General features: G+C 41.0%; 1 protein-coding gene and 1 long non-coding RNA gene across 2 annotated transcripts; both read left to right on the forward strand.

Moving 5' to 3' along the window:
• Positions 1-2,485: 2,485 nt before the first annotated feature.
• Slc40a1 (solute carrier family 40 member 1) lies at positions 2,486-21,500 on the forward strand. Its single transcript, XM_004628681.2, has 8 exons — positions 2,486-2,839; positions 3,287-3,354; positions 7,709-7,868; positions 10,276-10,391; positions 12,815-12,941; positions 17,090-17,335; positions 18,020-18,670; positions 19,931-21,500. The coding sequence occupies exons 1-8, from the start codon at positions 2,797-2,799 to the stop codon at positions 20,242-20,244; spliced, it is 1,725 nt and encodes a 574-aa protein (XP_004628738.1). The 5' UTR covers positions 2,486-2,796; the 3' UTR covers positions 20,245-21,500.
• Positions 4,001-4,531, forward strand: LOC111816019. Its single transcript, XR_002820569.1, has 2 exons — positions 4,001-4,205; positions 4,326-4,531. It is a non-coding gene; the product is annotated as an uncharacterized LOC111816019 (long non-coding RNA).
• Positions 21,501-21,704: the final 204 nt, after the last annotated feature.

Consider the following 21,704-nt stretch of genomic DNA (forward strand, 5'->3'; position numbering starts at 1 on the left):
TGTTTTCTTCTTTCCACATTTGCTCTTTGTCTCCGTCTCTGTCTCTGTCTCAGTCTCTCTAAGATCTCTTGAGACTACATTTGGTCACATTAATCTCAATCAATACTAATGCTATAAAAGGGTAAACACTGCTTTTAAGAATAGATTTTTTTGAAAACTCAATGTACAAGTTACCACTTACACCATTTTAAAATATCTAATTTGGTGACTTGTAGTGCAGTCAGTGTTACACAATCAACGCCATTATCTTGTTCCAGAGCATTTTCACCACCCTACGAGGAACTCTTGTACCCATTAAACAGTCATTATTTATTCTGCTTTCTCTCAGCCTTTGAAATCAACTGTGCTTTCTGTGCCTATGGATTTGCCTTAGGAATATATTTAGGAATTTTCTGAATTCGGCATTTGTTTCCTCAACTAGAAACTGCAGACTACTATGTGTATCTGTACCTCTGTGTGTGAGAGAGAGAAAGATGGGGTGGTGGTATGTGAATGCACAAAGCGAATGGAGTGACTTAAACAGTGCTTTTGACATAGAATGTCAAGGCCAGGAAATTTCTGTCATTTGCCTTTGGCATGCATTTAGTGGATTTTCATTTTCAACTCTTTTCCATTTCATGCACCCCAACAAATATATCTTGGCTATTCACAGTAATTAGTCTTTAGGATTCCCTCGCCAAGACTCACAGGTCTCACTGACTTTGCTGTGTTGGGTCTTGCTCGTCTTTCCTATTTGCTCCTTTGTTGACTCCCATCTGTCCTCTGTACCTTTTTCTCATACTTTGGCTTTTGGGGCCTCCTGGGAGCCAACGGAGAACAGAGAGGCCATCCAATTTGTCTTAAAATACAAATTGACGCAGCTTCCCTTTCTGCTATACTTCTCAGTGTCTGTACTAAGGTCACCTCCTTTAAACCACCTGAAGCTGGGGGTGGCTCCACACTCCTGTGGCTAGCAGCAATCAGTGCAAAGCACCTGGCTGTCTTTGCCGCTGAGACCCAACGGCAAACAAGCCAAGTGTCATCATTCTTTGAGCCTTGTTTAGGACCAGTCAACAAAATTCTCTCTATAAGAAATTGTAGAATGTGGGGCAGCCTGACTTCCCAGATGCCTCCTTTTGAAGGTCGGTGTCTGAGTACATTTTGGTTTGCTTCTCAAGCATGGACGGATGCATGGCCCTACCCTGCAACTTCATCAAATGCAGACCACTGAGTGAAGAGAAAGTACTTAAAAGTGTATGGAGAGAGAGAGAGAGAGAGAGAGAGAGAGAGAGAGAGAGAGAGAGAGAGAGGTAGACAGAGACAGAGACAGAGACAGAGACAGAGACAGAGACAGAGACAGAGCGCGCTTGAAGAAGGATAAAAGCAGTCAGTAGCAACAAACTGTAAATCCCATATCTCTACCCTGCAGACCACATCGCAACGAATCCAGTTGCGCCCCGCCCCGCCCTTAGACCTTTGGGGCTTCTGACTTAGAGCCCAGATACCAGGCACTTATTCAAGAGTGGTCTCCCTCTCGCTGGGTGTCATTCAGGTCTATGTTCAACGCGAGGAATCTGTTGGAGTTTCAATGTTAGGATCACCTCTGGGGTTTGGGCGCGATCGGATAAAGGTAAGGTAACCAACAGGCTGCCCAAAGGGACAGGTTTGCCCTAGGGACTTCAGCAGGGGAGAAGCTGGTCACCGAGGCTTTCTTTGGTCATTCAACTGCCCGTCTGGCAGGCCACGGAATGAATGGCCTTATCTGGCTAGGAACATGCCCGAGGAGCCAAGTGGGGTAACCAGTGGAGGCGAGGCAGGAAGCGGCGTGCGGGCTGGACTGGGGTGCAGAGGGCTGGCCGAGCGGCAAGGGCTCGTCGGGCTTCTGCCTCTGCTTAAGTCTGCGGACAGCGTCTCTGGTCGGGGCAATTGGGGACGTCACCTTGCCGGCTCCGCCGCCGACTGGGATCTGCAGCCCCTTCCTGCACTTTGATGCTGGGCTCCGTGGGGAGCCCCGCCGTTCTGTCGGGGAGGAAAAACACCCCCGCCGCAGACGCCGGAATGGGGAGGCTGGGAACGCGGCCGAGGCAGATCTATTTATTTAGAGACTCCATTTTCGTGCAAAAGGAGTGCCGCGCCCCCACCTGCGCCCACCTCTCCCCTGCACTGCCACCTTGGGCCCTCCCAGCGTCTAGGTCTGCGATCCACGTGCGGCTCCCTCCCCACGCACTGCCCGGGCCGGGGCCGCACACACAGCCCGCTGGCTCGGCCTCCAGCGGGGCGGGGCGCAGCGCAGCTCCACCCCTGGCCCTTAAGATCGGCCCTGAGCAGGGCCCAGCCAGGTGGGGCGGGTCGCACTACAGTTCCGCCCTCCAGACCTCAAACACTGCTCCAGGGTGGGCTGGGCTCGGAGGGGCGGGGCTGGGCTCGGGGCGGGGCGGGTCCAGGGGGCGGGGCCGCTGCAGCTCCGCCCCCGGCCCTATAAGAGCTGCCCTCGGGCGCGGACCGAGGGGCGGCGGCGGAGCAGGGCTCAGGGTCTCTGCGGCCTGCAGAGCCTCCCACCTGCGTCCATAAGGCTTTGCCTTTCCAACTTCAGCTACAGTGTTAGCTAAGTTTGGAAAGAAGACAACAAGGAATCCCCCGGGCAGTTTCTCTTTTGCCGTTTGCCATAGCTGTCGCTGGGGTCTGCCTGGACGAGGCTGTTGGGTTTGCAAAGGTGCCATCGCCAGGTCCTGGGGCTCGGGTTAGCGAGCACCTGAACGAGGGCCGAAGCAGCGGCAGCCGGCAGTAGAAAGCAGGAGAGAACGAGAGGCTGGTGTCATGAGCAGGGCCGGAGAGCAGGGCCACCAGCGAGGATGCTGCGGTGAGTGGTGGTGCGGGTGTGGGCTGCAGGGAGGCGACCTCGCTCCTGGCCAGTGCGTCTGGGCCGAGCACCTCTGCCTCCTGATGTGATAGGAGAAATCCAAGACATGCAGGGCATGAGCCGAGGGGCTTGCACACAGGCAGGGATGCAGTACGTGGTAGAGTTCCGGTTGCTAGTGAAAAGAAGTTGAAGAATTTTGAAACACATTTCTTCACTGCGTATGAGCTTGTGCAATTATTGACCAACAGCTCGTGCTGAATTTAAGTCAGTTACATTAACAAAACAATGTCCATTGACTCTTAGACGACCTGATAAGATGTATGCAATTTATCCTACAGTGTAGTTTTTCATCTTCCTGTTGTAAGAGTACATGTGTAAGTATTTGAACTTCAACTCAATCAAGTGACCCAATGTGCTTTTCAATCCCCCCACTGTGTGTCTCTGCAGGGTCCTTCGCAAACTACCTGAGGTCAGCAAAATTCCTTCTGTACCTTAGTCATTCCCTCTCCACTTGGGTAAGTGAAAATGTACAGTGATTTCTGCACAGTATCTTGTTTACTTTCATTCAGCCAGTATTAAGCCCATTTCCAGGGTTGTCATACAGTTAAGGAAATAAATTATCTGGAAACACATGCTTTAGTGAAAAAGTTCTTTCCATCAAAGGAATTTGAGGTTGCCTTTGGATAGGTGTTAGTAAATTGTCAAGGTACTGCACTGTGCATAGATTGAGAGCTCTTCAAAGACAGGGATATTTGCATTGTTTGTAAATTGTATGTTGCATTACTGTACTCAGCACATGGGAATCTGCCACTGAGAATCAGGGAGGGGGTTTCTTATACTTCCTGTCACTTCACATTTTAAGATAATTCTGTTTTCTTTTGTTAAAATTTGGCTCCTGCATGCAGCACCATGAAAATACAATGCAATGGTGGAGTGACTGAATTTGGCTAGTAATGGCCTTTTAAAGTTAATTAAAATACACTTATCCCCAAGATTAAATATTTGAGAGACAAAATTCTGGTCTTTAAAAATGTTATCTGTGCTTATGTAATATGTCAGCACCACATGCTTTCTTAAAAACCATCCAGTGAAAATTAGAAAATCAGTAACTAATTCACATTTCTCCTTCTGACTTCTTATTTGGCTTTGGAAGAATCCCAGTATTTCTTTTGGTCTACGTTCCTTCTACTAACTCTCCCTGATAAGGAATAATCCTAGAGGGAACTGGTTATATGTTCAATGAATGAAGAATTTTTAAAAATTAAATTTTTCTTATTGTTTAAAAGATTTAAATCTGAATATATTCTGTGCATGCGTCATATATGAAGTTTAAAAGAATCATACACAAAGAGAAATCATTTTAAGAGTAGACTATCAAGTTATTCAACCTTTTTTTTTTTTTTTTTTTTGCAGAACTGGGGATTGAACTCAGGTCCTTGTGTTTGCCAGGCAAGCACTTATTCCACTGAGCCATCTCCCCGGCAAGAGTAGACTATCAAGTTAATTTCCTTCTAAACTGGTCATTTCTATTGGGTCATCCTTAAGACATGAATGAATTCATACCATGAGGAAATCTATACTTTTTTTTTTTCTTGAGGAGATCTATACTTTATGCCCTTGGGAGATTATTAAGCCAAATTGTTGTCTTTCTAAGAAATAGCAGCTTAGAGATGACTTTTCAGAAAAAAAAAAGCAAACTTCTATTTATTCAGAGAATTATGTAAGGATGACAAATAAATGTAAACAAAGTGGAAGTGGTGTGAATTTGTTTCAATTCCAATAGCCGATGAGTCTTAAGTAGAAACCCAGTGAAACAACCCTTCATAAATCCAAGCCAGTTATTTGTTCTTTTAGTTTAATTCAGTAAGTATTAAATATTAAAAATGCTTACCAATAAGTAAGGAAATAGTATCTGAAACTCAGCTTGTAGTCTGAATCTAGCTCTTAGGGGAACAGAGTGTCTTATTTCCAAATACTGACTGATTTTGGCTTTATGTGACCCTTGGCTGATAGATTGGGTAGCAGATTTGCCAGAAACATGAATGGAGCTGTGGTTAAGGGTAGATTGATTTTGTCTTGAAAAGGACTTTTCATTAGGATCTTAAAAGAAAACCCCATAATCAAAGTAACAGACAGGTCCTTGTCTGACCTTACAGTAAGTTGAGCAAAGGAAGTTCTTGTGAGAAAGTTGGATTAAAAAAACAAACCGGGCTGGGGATGTAGCTCAGTGGTAGAGTGCTTGCCTGGCATGCATAAGGTCCTGAGTTCAATCCCTAGTACCAACCAACAAACAAAATACCCCAAACAAACAAACAAACAATGACAATAATAACAACAAAAGAGGAAACACAGGCATATAAAGTTTAGTGGATTTTTACCTCTCAAAGGAACACGGAAGAGGAATGCTGTCTAACTCTAGGCAATTCCACTTCTTTAGCTTTGTCTCTTGTGGAGCACACTAATTTTTGTTGGAAAAAAAAAACCCTTGTGCATATGTTTCTATCCATCCCTTACCAGCTTCACCAAACCATGATTTCTTATTCATTGAACATGTGCCTTACATAGATTATCTCAGGGTAGATTTGTGTGAGGTCAAATGCTTTTGATTTGGGACTTCATTTCTGTCTGCCAATAAACCAATACATTTTACTCTGTGCCGTGAGAATGCAAAAGGGTGGAAGAAGTGGATCCTTGTGTTCAGGAGTTCATAATGTAATTCAGTATGGACTTTAAAAAAGTATCTGCTCATGAAAAAACATCAGTGTAACACAAGGAAGAAAGAAGATGCAGTTACTAATAACCTTTATTACTATCCCATGGACTGTCCCAAGTTATAGCCTCATGTGCCCAGTTTTTCCAGGCCTTGCTTTTTGCTCATAGAAGCTCTGTCAGCATGCCATATATTATGCCACATTCCAGTTCCATCCTGTGTTGATTTTCTGCATAGCACTTACGCCTCTTGACCTGTGCCACATTTGTCTTTGGTCTGTGAGCATTGGAATGCAAGCTGCATGAAACCATGGACTGTGATTTTGTTTTTTGTTTTTTGGTTTTTTTGCACTGCCACAGCTCTAGTGTTTGCAGGAGTGTTGTGTACACAGTAACCACTCCATAGCTATTTCTTAAGTAGGTTAATAAAACCATCAGCGTCATTCACAGACCCAGTGGCGAAAGACAGATATGTAAACAAATCAAGTAATGTGAGAGCACCAGGAGGAAATGGAAACACAGAAGGAAAGTGTAGGCTTGAAGTAAGGAGGGAGTGCGTGGGCACTCGTGTTTACTTAGACCCCAGTCCACCATTGTACTCTTTTTGAGCGTAGAATCTATTGCTTCTTTTTTCTTTCTTTCTTTTTTTTCTGAACCAGGGATTGAACTCAGGCCCTTGTGCTTGCCAGGCAAGCTCTTATTCTACTGAGCTATTTCCCCGGCCCCCTATTGCTTCTTAAAATCTGAACTCTTTGGGAAATGCAATAATTCTATGTTATTTCTTGAGGTCTTAATCTTATGTTAATTTTAAATTGTGACTCAATATTGTGCTCACAATCCTTTCCCAAGCCCTGTTCTAGTGATGTTTTAGGCCAGGAAATTCTACAGTCATCATATGCTTTTAGATGGCTGTAGTGTTCTCTCCCCTGTTCCCTGCAGTTGTGACAACACAGAATAACTCCAGATATTGGCAAATGATCTCTGGAGGGTGAAGTCACCCCCAATTAGAACTACTGGTCCACAGGAAGTTTATTGAAAATGGGTGCTAGCATGCACCAGTTTATGCTTTGAATGTTTAAGATTGTTGTCTTGACTTTTTAAACTTTTTTGAATAACTTGACCTACCAGGATAACAGTTTGCTTCCAATACATGAAATTCATCTTGACTGTGTTCACCGAGTTTGTGAGGATCTAGGAATATCAAAACTTTTACATAGATAAAGTCTGGAAGAAACGTAACCTGGGAATTAGTGTCCTCTAATGGTTTTGAGGGATAGGTTACAATGCAGTGCTGTCCCCTTGGTGTTAACCTGGGAGTCAAGATGGACCTTGAAATCGCATTATAAAGTCAACTATGGATTGACTATTGTGTATTAATTTACACGACTTATTTCAAAGTTTCTTTTAAACTTATACCACATTTTGTAGCAATGAATTCCAAAAAAATATTTATATACCCTAGACCTATGTGAAGAAGTAGCTCTTTTTTCACCCTTCAAAATTCATCTGTATTAAAGCATTAACCATTTACACCTTTGAATTTATTTGGATGTCTTTGTCCATGCAGAGCCAGAATTTGTCCTTTTATTTTCATCTTTCTCACTGCTCTGCTGTTTTATGACTTTGAATTTAATTTGTGAAACAGGGCATATATTTTAGAATGTTAGAGGTGAAAGAAAATTTAGAGAACATATAGTCTATTATCATTTATAGATAGGAAAATTAGCTTTTTCTAAACATTCAAGGTATACCAATATTTATAAAACATACTAGCATTCTGGGCCAATAGCAAACTACTTTTTGACTCTCCAATCAAGAAAGGCAAATACCATGCCTGGGGAGAAACTTAACACATGAGAAAATTGGTTTGGTCTCAAAAACATACCTTATATCAGGAAACTGAATTTTTTTCTAGAATAATAAGAATATGTCTCATTAGTATCATGCTTTTTGAGTTTTTATAGTAGTTGGGTAAGACTATTTTCCATTGTGTTACGATGAAGAATTTTAACATTTAATTAGCATTCAGTTCATCAAGTGATTATTGACTTTGAAAGTCTTCTGGTGTAACTAGAAACTACCTTTTAGATAGGGAAATAAATTTCTGTGTACAATGGTCTATAGACTAACAGTGTTCATCCAATACTCTCCCTTGTTCAGGGGGATCGCATGTGGCACTTTGCAGTGTCTGTCTTTCTGGTAGAGCTCTATGGAAACAGTCTCCTCCTGACTGCGGTGTACGGGCTGGTGGTGGCAGGATCTGTTCTGGTCCTGGGAGCCATCATCGGTGATTGGGTGGATAAGAATGCCAGGCTGAAAGGTGAGTACTGTTCTCTTTCTAAGCCCCCACTTGAATGGCATGGCCCCCTGGGCTTTCTCCAGAGAGAATAACAGAGAGAGAATCCACAGTACAAGCTGGGTTTGATGCCACTCCTGAGGAAGGGGATTTTGGTGGCAGCACTGTTCTCTGGATTCAGGGCTCTGGGCCTTCTGCTCAAACTCAGGATGCTAGGATATTGATCTAATAGATTTTTGGGGATGGGGGTTGGGAGTTCATAAATTGCAGGTGTTAATGATTAATACTATAGCTACTTTTCTGAGAACCATGTTAAACATTAAATGTTTGCTTAACTCTGGCTTCCTTCCCTAATCATGACTTGCCCTGGGATTCCTTTAATGTGATGTTCTTGAGACAGCTTTAATATCTGGTGCCTGAGTTACTGTATTTCATATAATGTGCATGAGGTAATTGAAATATAAATATTGATTCAAGGGAGGATAGCTGAGCCTGGGTCACAGAAAACTGGATTCTTCTTTTAGCGTAAAAGAAGAGTAACATAGTAGCATTATTCTAGGCTAGAACATCAAGACTTTGTTCATTCAGTTTCATACAGCAAACAGTAATAGAGCAACTTCGTTATTTAGACAACGAGGGCAATATGGTTAATCATTTGGGGTAAAATTTTCTTGAATTATTCAGTTGATAATTTCTGACCATGTCTGTCTGAGCTTTTGGGAAAAGATTCAGATGCCACTAATTTCTTTCAATCCAGATGACTGCTTCTAGATACATAGGAACAGGATTTTCAAATTTTAGAACTCGACAGTACTAGAAAAATGACCACTTTATTCCTGTTTTGAGAATGGACAGAGTAGAACACACATAGAAAAAAAGTTCTAGGGCCGACCAGATAGCTCAGCGAATTAAAGTGCCTGCTTAGGCAGACACAGGGACTGGGGTTTGATCCCTGGCATGCTGTGTTGGTCCTGACCGGGGGTGCACTGAGACTGCAATTGAGACTGGGCATGGTAGCGAGCACCTGTAATCCCAGCACTTAAGAGGCTGAACACAGGAGGATCACTATGAGTCTGATCTGTGTAATGAGACCCTTAAAAGTCTGCATCCTAGGGGGAAAAATCCTCATTATTTACATCATTATTCAGAGGAAAATAAAATATCACACACAGAACGTCTTAATCTTAGAATTACGGAGCACTGCAATCACAGGTTGAGGAAAAACATGTCGAGTTGGAGGACGGACAGCAGTCTCCCACCTGTGCTGTGTAACTGGCCCATGTGCCACCTTTCCTGAAAAATCTCCCCTGCTGTCTCCAGGCTGAGTGTGCCACTTCTTTCTCTGCGCTTCCATGAAGACATGTTCACACCTCTGCTTTTGTGTCTCTGTGGCTAGAGTTGTCTGTTCATATGGTCTTTCTTTTTCTGACTGTGAGACCATGAAAGCTGTGCACTTCGTTCATTTGATATTTAATCCTGGTGCAATAAATGCATGGAAGAGTTCTATGGTGATGCTTCAGGTCAATTTCAGAGAGCGTTGTGTTTTGCTTTGGATCTTCTGTATGACCTCCCAAGCCAGGATGAGCTTTACTATCATGGCCAACGCGAGCTGTAATTACATGTTGCATGCATCCAAGTATTTTCATGAACGTTTTATTTGAACATCATTCTGACCCCATAAAGTAAGGAAGAGCCATCTTGCCTTCTAGACATAAGCATGAGACATTAAGTATCCTTCCCTGAGCCGGCTGTCCCATGAGTGATGGAGAAGAGGCTGCCAGGTGTCCTTACCTGGCCTTCTTCTGGCACTTGATGCTGTATGAGGGTCCCATTCTAAGAGAGTTGGTGTATTTGTGTGTGTGTGTGTGTGTGTGTGTGTGTGTATGTGTGTATGTGTGTGTGTTACAGAAGGTGTAGCTTAGATTTTTCATAGTAAACACAAATAGCATCAAGAAATTCACTACTGCTTTATTCCTGGGAAATGTTTTGCATGGTTTTCCTACTTGCCTGTCCCTTTTTATCAGATTAAGCCCATGCCGTGTAGGAGATTCTGAATGCCTTAACTTCTCAGCATGTCAGTAACCTCCTACATGTTCTTGCTTTAGCTTATGTAACAAAGGGCTCAGAGATAGATCTTATCTATATAATAGTTGTTTATGACAATATACTTGCAAAAAAAATAAATGAAAATCTAGTTATTATAAAAGACTTCAGCCAGCAGGAGAAAAGTTACTTCATTTCATTTGCAGATTTCACTGGTCTTCTCTGAGCAGCTGGGTTATACTGAATGACTGAGGTGAAATTTGCTTTGGGAAGGTCTCCTTTTTCTGGGATTCTGCATATGCTATGCTGTAGTAGAGCAATGATGTGTATGTAAGAGCAGCCTGAGACAGGCCACTGTGCTGAAAGCCTTGCTCCTTCCTCTGTCCAGTGGCCCAGACGTCCCTGGTGGTACAGAACATTTCCGTCATCGTGTGTGGAGTCATTCTCATGCTGGTTTTCTTACATAAAAATGAGCTCCTGACCATGTACCATGGATGGGTCCTTGTAAGTACTCAATAGATTCTTTTCTATTTTATTTTATTTTAGTTTAATTTTTTTCCATAATTTTATTTGAGAAACAAATAGCAGTGAGACAGTTTCAAACCAAATTGGTAGGGCAGTTTCAATAATTAACACATCGCATACATTATTCCTAATGGTTATTTGCTGTACAAGATGCAGACATGATATCCTATTTACAAACACTATTAGAACAAATCCCTCTATTCACTAAGAGAATGTAACTATATATCTATCCTAACCACTTTGAATACACAGATACCAAATGGACATTCATCTGTATCCCCTTTTTTTGTTTAGTTCCATCATTTGAATATTGTAGGTGTGTTAACTCAGTAAAATATTCTAAAAGAGTCCAGTAGTCCATAATAGTATTGGGTCTTCCGCTTCACTGGCAATGTCAGAAATTGTTGACCTGAGCCACCTACAGCTCAACATAACACCATGGCTTTACTTCTTATACTTCGTTTTTATACTTTTCTGCTGGATGGTTAAGACCAAGATAAAGCAAGATCTATGCAACAAGAGTTGTAGCTTTTGGGCCTGATAAGGTCAGTGAAATCCCCTCAGGATTTATCCTGAGATCCTGTACCTCAGATTGTAGAACCTTTGTCAGTGCAGCCATGTAGTTGAGTCACGGCCATTGCTTGGCCAATGTGCTCTCTGTGAAAGCTTGAGAGAATGTTTTCTCTCCATGTGACTTTCTATTTTATTTTAGTTAAATTTGTGTTAGACTTAGGAAGGGCTGGGGTTCAATCTCCAGCACCACATGCCGCATTGGCTCCACCCCGGGCGCACTGAGCTGGCCATCGAGACTGGGTGTGGTGGTGCACGCCTGTAATCCCAGTGCTGGGGAGGCTGAAAACAGGAGGATCACTATGAGTCCAAGCTGCCTAATGAGACCCTGCACCAAATACATAAAATAAAAATAATAATAACAGTAATAAGTTCATACTAGAGCATGTTTGCAAGACATAATGATTTCATTCCTCATGGGGAGGTGGTTCCCAGACTTAACCATCCTCATTCTCACTTCCTCCCTCCTCCTCTCTCTAGCTCACCCTTCACCTCCTGGCTATTTTTTCAAAGAGAGAGCCAGCTCTCAGTGTCTTATTACCTGCCTTCTACTTTCTCTTTAAATAATAGAGACCTCAGGTGCTGGGGAGATAGCTCAGTGGCATAAGCACTGCCTGGCAAGTGCAAGGTACCGAGCTTGATCCTTGGTACGGAAAAAAAAAAAAAAAAAAAAAATATATATATATATATATATATATATATATATTTATGTTAGAGACCTTGGATTTCTCATCTAAGAAAAACAAAGCACTATCTAACCTTATGATCTGATTTATTTCACATACCATCCTAGTCTCAAGGTGGCTTCATTTACCTACAAATGACTCACATTTATTCCATGAGATTCTGGAGCATAGAAAGTTAACTATCTGGTAGAGATAATGATGAAAACCTTTTTAAAACCATAGAGGGGCTTTTTCTTTCGCAAAGATGACATTTTAATCATCGATTTCTCTGTGCACCATAACATCTCTGATAGTTTGTTGTCTCTTACCTTTAGCAGGTGTTCATTAAGTATCATTTGACTTTAAATTTTGTCTCATTACTTTTTTTGACATTTCTAAGAGTGTGTTATATAATTCTGTTGTTAGATTTCAGGTTATTTTCTTTTATTCTGTCAATTAATCACATGACACAAGAAAAGTCCATATATTGTATATGTATTAGCCAGTCATTGTTGTAGTCTCCCAATAATAATTATTAATTTTCTTCGAGAATATCAACTGTATCCACACATAGGAAAGAGTACAGTGGTGGAGTGTAGTGGAAAACAATGAGTGTGCGTCACTATTGAATCATCTTGTATATATATTTGGGTTGAGATTACCGATATAGGACACTATGAAATCTTCAAGTCTAGTCCCTTCATTTGGCTGCTGGCAAAACGAAGACAAAGTACAAAGTGGGGTTTGTCAATTATCCATTATTGTGCAACAGGAAAGGGTCAGAACTCTGACTTAAATACAGGTCTTTTCAGTACTCCTTCATTATCCTTCCAGTGGAGGTATTTGTGGGTAAAATGTCGAAAACACTACTACATTACCATTTTCTGATAACTGTGTCATATGTGTGTGTGTGTGTATTCACATGCTTACTATAATTTTACATTACATATAGTACAGATGATGCAGATTAAAGTAATAATATTCTGACCACTTTAACTTGACCTCTGGTGCTTGTTTCATGTATACAAAGGAAAATTATTTCTCATATATGAAGTAAAATTTAAAAATTTACTATTTTGTAACAAAGACAGTTTTATCTGACATTGTGAAGTACATACAGTGTGACAAATTGGCGTCTTAACTCCATTTTTTCTTGTAATTCTTTAGACTTCCTGCTATATCATGATCATTACTATTGCAAATATTGCAAACTTGGCCAGTACTGCGACAGCAATAACAATCCAGAGGGATTGGATCGTCGTTGTGGCGGGAGAGGACAGGAGCAAATTAGCAGGTGATTTGGTTTTCTTCTTCAACTAAGTTAATATTAGGATTTACTTTAAATCAGGGGCAATAAATGAGGTTAACAGCCTTTTTTATTTTTATTGTTCTGAGTATGTTTTAACAATAAATTGAAAGCATAATTTTTTTTCTTTATTGTCCATCTTACTGCTAAGATTTATCTATTGCAGTGTTAATGTATAGGATAGTTAACTCCTCTTTTATACTATGCATACTAGGCAAGCAGAAGAACATCTGTTTTGAAACTTTTCCTTTTATTTCTAAAAATTCTATTGACTGTCACTACACACTTATTTAATATGTATAACAACAAAGATCTGGCATGATATTTTGCGTGGATATTTTTACTGTAGTTAAGAATCATACTTTGGATATTATTTTTCTCCATATCAAATGGAAACAACTTAATAGGAGAGGCCCTAGTTAGTAGTTAGCTCCTCCTACTTTAAAGTTAGAATCTGCAACTTATATTATGGGGGATGTAATATAATTACTGTTTAAAAAAAACCTTTAAAAATGACACTTGCAAATTGTTGGAACCTACACAAGTAGCCAAAGAAAGAATGAGGAGAGCTTGCAAAGAAACTTGGGCCCATTACATCACACTCCATTGGTGTTCTTCACCTTCTCCCCATGTGACACATGGACACAAACTGCATGGCCATCTAGCTGAGGTACAGGAGGACGAAGGGTACGCCTGCCCACCGGGCAGATCCGCTGAGTGAACTCTGTTGGTCACTAAGGTCATGAGTATGGAAAACATATTGCTCAACTTTCCTGGCAGACGAGAGAACCATTCTTGATGACTTAAGTGCCTTGTCCAGGGCACAGACGGCAAGATTATGTGCTAGGGTTTGCAAGCAGCGTGGCTTGACTGGACCTCTTGCTGACTGAAAGAGAACACAGTCTGGGGAAGGCCTAGAAGAATTATTGGCTTCAAGCACCATGTTACATTATGGTAGCATGGTGTAATCCAGATAGAAATCCACACTGGCTTTAGGGGAGAGAATACGGAGAGGGTGTGAGTCTTTACTGTGGAAAATACTCATTGGCATTTTTTTCTGTGATTATTTGTAAGAAGGAATAATTGTACATCTCTCTTTGTTACACAGAAGAAAAGATAAGGCTTCTTCCTTTTTGGTTTGTTTACTTTCTTTTTGAACATATTATTTTAAGCATGTAAAATATGCCTTTATTTTAAAATTCAAAGGGTACAAAATGATATGTTTTAAAAATAGACCACACTTATATTTGTTAGAATATATTTGGGGAGGGCTGGGGCAATATCTCGGTGGTCTGAGTGCCTGCCTGGCAAGTGCAAGGATCCGGGTTTGATCCCTGGTACCGCATGCTGTACTGGCTCCCGGACATGGTAGCATATACCTGTAATCCCAGCGCTGGTGAGGCTGAGACAGGAGGATCGCTCTGAGTCTGAGCTGCATAGTGAGACCCTGTACCAAATAAATAAATAAACATTATATCATATATTATATGTATTTCAGGAAAGTCTTGTCATGTTCTTATCTGGATTTCTTAACTCATAGTGAGTCTCTAAAGTCTACTTTAAACATCTACTCATATTGTACTTTGTAAATTAGCTTTGTGAAAGAGAAAGCTACACAAAACTTTTAGCTAATCCTACTACCTACACGTGAATTTAAAAATTCAAAGAACTTTTCTTTCTGATTGTGAACTGATGTCCCAGAACAGCGAAGTTGTGACTAGTTGTTTCTGGCTATCGCTATTTATGTCATGAACTATCACCGAGTTGAACATTAAGCCAAGCAGTCTATTTTCTAACCTTCGGGAGTTCTCATGTTGAAGAAAGGAAGTGTGCTATGTGTTGAACTCTTGTCCACCCTAAGTTAACTTTTCCTAAGCAGCGGGCTTTCCTCTCCCGCAGCAGCAGGGGTTAGTAGACCAGAGAAGGAAAACATTGTTTTCTTTCCTGAAAGCTCAGCCTCAGCATTTGTGTTCACTCAACACTATACTGCAAAACACAGAAACTTTCTTTCGGTTCTGAGGGTCAGCAAGTGTCCAGCTATGGAATTTGCTGTTATTTCTGCCTCAGGAGGGTTAAAGGAGAACAGAGAGAAAGCAGGCAGATAAAGGAAGAACAGAAGAGAGAAAGGGAGCGAAATAGTCTTGGGCTCCTGTGGGTCCCTGGGGCTGCATCCTTCCCTCCCCGGATGCCCCTGCTCCGATGGGGCGTGGGGTGTGTTTGCACAGGCTGATTTCGGAGGCTGCTTGCAGTGAGTTAGGAACCCAGGTTAGGGCACTGTGTGGTATCACCCGCGTGCGCAGAGGTAAAAGATGTGAAAATAAAGAACAAAGATTATACACTGGATGCTACTTGCTCCCATTTCCTTATTCCTGCATTTCTTGATTTCAGAAATAATTTTAAAATTGGAAGCTGCATTACTGAGAGTAAAGAACAGAAGCAGTTTTCCCTAGGAAGGCTAGAATCTCAGTGCAAAGTACAGCTGTTACCTTCTAGTTTGGAATGCTCCAAGAAAAATATTTTTCAAGAAACATATACACTGGTAATGAATCTGTTCCATAAGATAGGTGCTTTCTAGGTATTTAATTTAGTACTTTATTAAAACATTGAGTTTTACCATGTGTTCTATCTAGCTTGCTTGAAATCCACTCCTTTCCCAGACTTTGTGCTGCAGCCATTGCTTTATTTCTTTCCTATTTGCTTTATGGATCACGGTACTGGTATCTTGGAAGGATTCTCTTACCAGCCATTCTAAAGTAAGACCTGATGTACTTGTTGGCTCTGGTCAAGTGGAGCAGGACATTTCATTTCTGAATTCTGTTGATTGAAACTAATTACATGTTTGAAGCAGACAAACCTGTTTGCTACTATTTGCTCAGCAAATCCTTACAAATATCTTTTTATAAAATATAATATACCCTTTATAATAATGATCATTATTTATGTCATGGTCTGTTATAGTTGTAGCCAAAACAGTTAAAACAGAACCAAATGAGGACATACTTAGGTTCATATGAAAAGAGGTGTTAAGTTTGTAAAGAGAAAGGTTACTTATTTGGAAGTCTGATTGTGTGTGTGTGTGTGTGTGTGTGTGTGTGTGTGTGTGTGTTGGGAATTGAACCTGTGGCCTTGTACATGCTAAGCACATATTGTACTACTAAATTCACCACCAACTCCAGAAGATGGATTCAGCACCAGGCTGTTCCCAGGAAAATGATTAGGTCTTTTTATTAAAAGAAACATTCAGAACGGATGGTACTTATATTATTTGATTCATCTTTCATGCCTATTTCATGTAATCTGAGCACTACTTTGAAGATAACAATCATAATCTAATTACTATTGTTAATCTCCTATTATCTTGTTTTTCAAACTCTGGATTGTTTTTAAAGTTGCTTTTCTCTTTTATGTAAAAAATAAAAAATAAAATAAATTTAATTTGTTCTGCTTCAGAAAAATAAAAACTATTTGTGATACCACACTTGTACTGACATCTAAATATTACTAACTTACTGTTATCTAAAAGATCAAAATTGGTGACTCTGGAAAGTTCTATGAGTACTTGAAAACTGAGATAGTACAAGAATACCAGCTTTAAAATAATTTGTGATGTGCTTCTGTAGCTTTAAGACTTCAGTCTTCTTTTGTTACTTTTTATTCAAGTTATTGACCTATTTGGATGTGTTCCACTCTTCTCTGTTGGCATCTGCCATGGAAACTTATTAGAGGGGACCAGATGGATGCTAGGGAAGTGTCTGCAGACAGTCACGTGTAAGATTGTGCCAGCTGCCTTGGCGCTCCAGGTGGAAGGTGATGCATGTCAAAGTGACCATGCTATAGCATTGAGAATGGTGTCTGACTTACATATTTAATAAGTAGTGATCAAAATGAGTAGAGTTATTGTTGTGTTCTTTTAAAAAGTTAATGTTCAACTGATTTCTAAAATTCCAAAGGAAACAACTTTGGGGGAAATTTTGTTCCCCAAACTATAAAATTTTTGGTAGCATGCCTTCTCACAGAGTGCTTTTAGAAATCTGCACTTGAGCCTTCTGTGCTCCTGGCTTGTCACTATTATGTATATGGAAGTCTCCCTTTGATGGACTTGCACTCCTACCTGCCTCTTCCACCCACCCCTATAGACATGAACGCTACCATTCGAAGGATTGACCAGCTCACCAACATCTTGGCCCCCATGGCTGTGGGTCAGATTATGACGTTTGGGTCCCCAGTCATTGGCTGCGGCTTCATCTCAGGGTGGAATTTGGTGTCTATGTGTGTGGAGTACTTTCTGCTGTGGAAGGTCTACCAGAAGACCCCTGCCCTGGCTGTGAAAGCTGCTCCTAAAGGAGAGGAAGCTGAATTGAAACAGCTGAATGTACATAAAGGTAATGGGACACGGCAAACGTCCTTTCAGGTTCAGAGTGTGAGGTCTGATTCTCAATGAAGAAAGCTTTAAGCATATCATTTTGATAGATGGGGCAAAACCAGACCTTTGAGGTTCTAGGGAATAATTCTGGGCTGAATGTGAAGGGGATGGAAGGAGATCCTTGACTCTCCACACTAGCAGTAGACACAGAGAGACAATTAGATGAGTGCTAGCTGGGCAGAGTGAGTCATAAACATGGGAAGATGATGAGAGAAAACTAGAACAAGGGGATTCTTCGGGATGCCAAGGAATTCACAGGACAGTGAAAGAAGGTGAAAGCACAAGGAGGAGCACTTCCCAACCAAAGAGGGAGTTTGGCTTGTGGGCATGGGGGTCTTAGCAGATCTTAATAAGGTTCTTTATTATCCCAGACAATTGAATATCTTATGTGATGAGTTTTCCTGCTAGGTACTTTAGAGGGAGTATAATTTCTAAGAGAAAGAAAGAGCTCAGTATTATTTTGTTTCACAAAAGTGGTACTTGGAAATTGTTCTGTAGCAGGGTTTCTTAAGGAATTTTGACATGCAGTTACCAAGGATACCCACGCGGGGCGGGGGGATAGGAAATGAAAAAATAGTAAAATGTTTTTTTCTCTCCATACTTTCCTCCCAAATCATGATTTTTTTTTTTTCAAAATTAACAGATACTGAGCCAAAACCCGTGGAGGGCACCCACCTGATGGGTGAGAAAACCCCCAACATTCCTGAACTTGAACACGAGCAAGAGCCCAGCTGTGCATCTCAGATAGCGGAGCCCTTCCGCACCTTCCGAGACGGATGGGTCTCCTACTACAACCAGCCGGTGTTCCTGGCTGGCCTGGGTCTTGCTTTCCTCTACATGACTGTCCTGGGCTTTGACTGCATCACCACGGGCTATGCCTACACTCAGGGGCTGAGCGGGTCCGTCCTCAGCATCTTGATGGGCGCCTCGGCCGTCACCGGCATCATGGGAACGGTGGCTTTCACCTGGCTGCGCCGGAAGTGTGGACTGGTTCGGACCGGTCTGATCTCAGGCTGGGCCCAGCTCTCCTGTCTCGTCCTGTGTGTGATCTCAGTGTTCATGCCCGGAAGCCCCTTGGACTTGTCCGTTTCTCCTTTTGAAGTTACTCGTTCCAGGTTCACCCAAGGAGAACCAGTGTCCACAACCACCAGGATACCCGAGACCATCTTCCCCACCGAGATGCACATGTCCAACAGGTCTGACGCCGGGGCCGCCATCCTGGAGATCAGCCCCAGGCCGGTGCCCATCATCTCCGTGAGCCTGCTCTTCGCAGGCGTCATTGCTGCTAGAATCGGTAAGAGACGCCTTGTGTGGTCATCAGACGAATCTTTCGGAAAGGTGACACAGAAAATGCACCACCAGATGATCCGAAATGGTTCCTGGATCCTAATTTAAGCAACATCTATTATTAATGTACAGAATCCAGTCTTTAAATGTGAGATTTTTAATAAAGGTGGTGGTGGGAAATCCAGCATGTTCTGTGCGGTAAACTTGGCACTTGGTAGATGTTAGGTAAGCATTCTACCTCTGAGCTACACCGCTAGTCCTTCACTATTTTTTCAAATGGTATTTTATTTTAAAATATACTAGGCATAATAATTATACTGCCATGTAGTATAGAAGTTTCACATTGTTATAACTCTACCGAAAGGATCTACATTGATACTTGTATGAGATTAACATAAAGAAGGTAGTGTTTTGCTTTGTTATATATTAATATTTATTATTATTATTATTATCATCATCATTATTGTAAGAGTCTATATAGAACTATTTCTATATAGTTCAGGCTGACCTTGAATGAACTATGTAGCCAAGGCTGGACTTAAGCACGTGGTGATCCTCTTGCCTCAGCTTCCTGAGTGCTGGGATTACAGGTCTGCGTCACCACGCTTGCCCTTGCTGTGCTTTTTGAAAGGCACGTAAGTTATTAGGGACATCCTTCAAAAGTCCTCTCTAGTTTATATGTACTTATTACATTGCCCCACAAATGGATTTTATAGCTCTGGAAGAAATGTAAAGACTTCTTAAAAGCAAAGTGTATGTAATCATTAATGGAATACTGATGTATATCTGACTGAATGTAGTTTTAAAATGAAACCTTTTTATCTTGTGATAAAAAGCAGTTCATTAATTTATCAAAGACATTAATATTCAAGCAAGACAGATTTATTGTAAGGGCTATACAGCAATAAATGTAACAACAGTTTAAAGTTTCCTTACTGTTTAACCACCGTAATGTACTAGGGTATTTTAAACTTTAAAAGTATTAGTATTATGGCTCTTCAGTCCCTAACTTCAGCATTCTGCTTTGGTGGTGTGATTAATCAGAAAAATAAACCACGCTTGTAGACTAGATTTATTTCAGTCTGTATCTGTAAAAACAGCATTTCTTCAAACAATGAAGAATGCATTATTCATGAAAAATGCTATCAGGCAAAGCTGTAATTCATATTGTCTGCGTGCTGTTGGGTTAAATGTGTATTTTGCATAATGACTATGAATTCGGTCTTTACAAAAATTCATTCTTTATGAAACATGTTTGACTGTGCAGGTCTCTGGGCCTTTGACTTAACTGTGACACAGCTGCTACAAGAGAATGTCATTGAGTCGGAAAGAGGCATCATCAACGGTGTGCAGAACTCCATGAACTACCTGCTCGACCTCCTGCACTTCATCATGGTCATCCTCGCCCCCAACCCCGAAGCTTTCGGCCTGCTCGTGTTGATTTCGGTCTCCTTCGTGGCAATGGGCCACATTATGTATTTCCGATTTGCCCACAAAACTCTGGGCAACCAGCTCTTTGCTTGTGGTTCTCAGGAAAAAGAAGTTTCAGAAGAAAATCAAGCCAACGCATCTGATGTGTGAGGCAGTTTAACTGTTGCTATCCCTGTTACTAGATTATGTTGAGCCCCTGTGCTTATTTTTGTACTTCAGAATTCCAATACATGCCTGGGTATTTCTCTCTGGTTTTACCACAGCTATGCCTGAGGGGCTAAGAGCTAGTTAGGAAATCTAAACCAGCACACAGGAGCAGGTTAACTTCCCTTACATGTAGGTGTAGAAAAAAAGAAAACGAAAATGCATCAGTATAGGGAGACCATATTGATTAAAGTGAATTTTTCTGTTCTTCTGAGTCAATGAAAATTTAACTTTAAACAGTAAACATGTGAATTAAATTATTCTTTGACAGATATTTATTATCTGAACTAGAATTCAGATAAGTCAGTCTTCCCTAAAACTCTTATTCAAAGCTAGCCAGTTTACTCGATTTGTGTCTTATTTATCAGATACATTATGAACACATGTTCTCCCCAAGTATGAAGACTACTGTTAGATAAACAGTATTATCCTTATTGATCCTATTGGTCCTAAGGGGTTCAAAGTATAGAAAAATGAAATGCTTGGCTAGAATTCTCTAATAGCATTTATGGTTTAACTTTAGAGAGCACTTTCATATTTTTATTATAAAAAAGGCAAAATGTTGTATTAAGCATACGTAGCTCTTCATAAAATGGCTATCGTGTAAGCTACTGGTAGAAGCGAAGCTGGAAATAGATTTATGAAGCAGTGGATGTGTAAGGAGATCGAATGTGCCAGTAGGTTGACCATAGGAACTAGGAGCTAAAAGCTACAGGAGTGAAATCCTAATTTGACCTGTGCCACTATCACTCATAATATCTCTCTTCTACCGTGGGACAGTGGGCCGTGGACGTTACATATCCAAAGATACCCTTCCTTGGGAAAGTTTATGTCTAGAAATTATTTGAATGACTTTTTACATACTCAGATAGAACACTTTTACTGTACTATGTCCAGATGTTATCTTTACATTGTTCTACAGCAAGAATTGCAGAAAAGGTTTTCCTTCAAAAGAATAGACCAAAAAAATGTTTGTGGCTATTTTTAAAAACTGTTTCACAAGTCCGTTCGCAACGTGCCAGTACCGGTGAGGTACCATGCCTTAACCTTTCATGCACTTTCATGGAGACTGCAGTACGTGCACTTTCTGTATCTTGGAGGTTTATTCTTTTTCTTCACCTTTCTACAGTATGATGTAATGAGTTGCTATGTTGTAAAATCTTTGTAAAATATTTCTATATAAAAATATTTTTAAAGTCTTAGTTTCTTTTTTACTCAGTTGTGTTCTCTGATGACTTAATACTGCTTTTATTACAGAACTCTCCTTCTGGCTAGTGTGTTGTAGTTTATAAAGACCTGCAGTTTCATAATTCATATTTTTAGTTCACTGTGTCCTGGGTAAAAGTACAGTAAACCTGGGGCTCAGTGCTTATTCTTTGACCCTGAGTAAGTCACGTGGAGCTCCA

Source organism: Octodon degus, unplaced genomic scaffold, assembly GCF_000260255.1.
Source record: "Octodon degus isolate 3935 unplaced genomic scaffold, OctDeg1.0 scaffold00025, whole genome shotgun sequence".
NCBI lineage: Eukaryota > Metazoa > Chordata > Mammalia > Rodentia > Octodontidae > Octodon > Octodon degus.

Excerpts from the sequence above, each read along its gene's own strand:
- Slc40a1 (XM_004628681.2), top strand. The coding sequence starts at position 2,797 with ATGAGCAGGGCCGGAGAGCAGGGCCACCAGCGAGGATGCTGCG. Across the intron at positions 12,942-17,089 it reads GGACAGGAGCAAATTAGCAG|ACATGAACGCTACCATTCGA; the intron begins GTGATTTGGTTT and ends CCACCCCTATAG. Across the intron at positions 17,336-18,019 it reads ACAGCTGAATGTACATAAAG|ATACTGAGCCAAAACCCGTG; the intron begins GTAATGGGACAC and ends CAAAATTAACAG.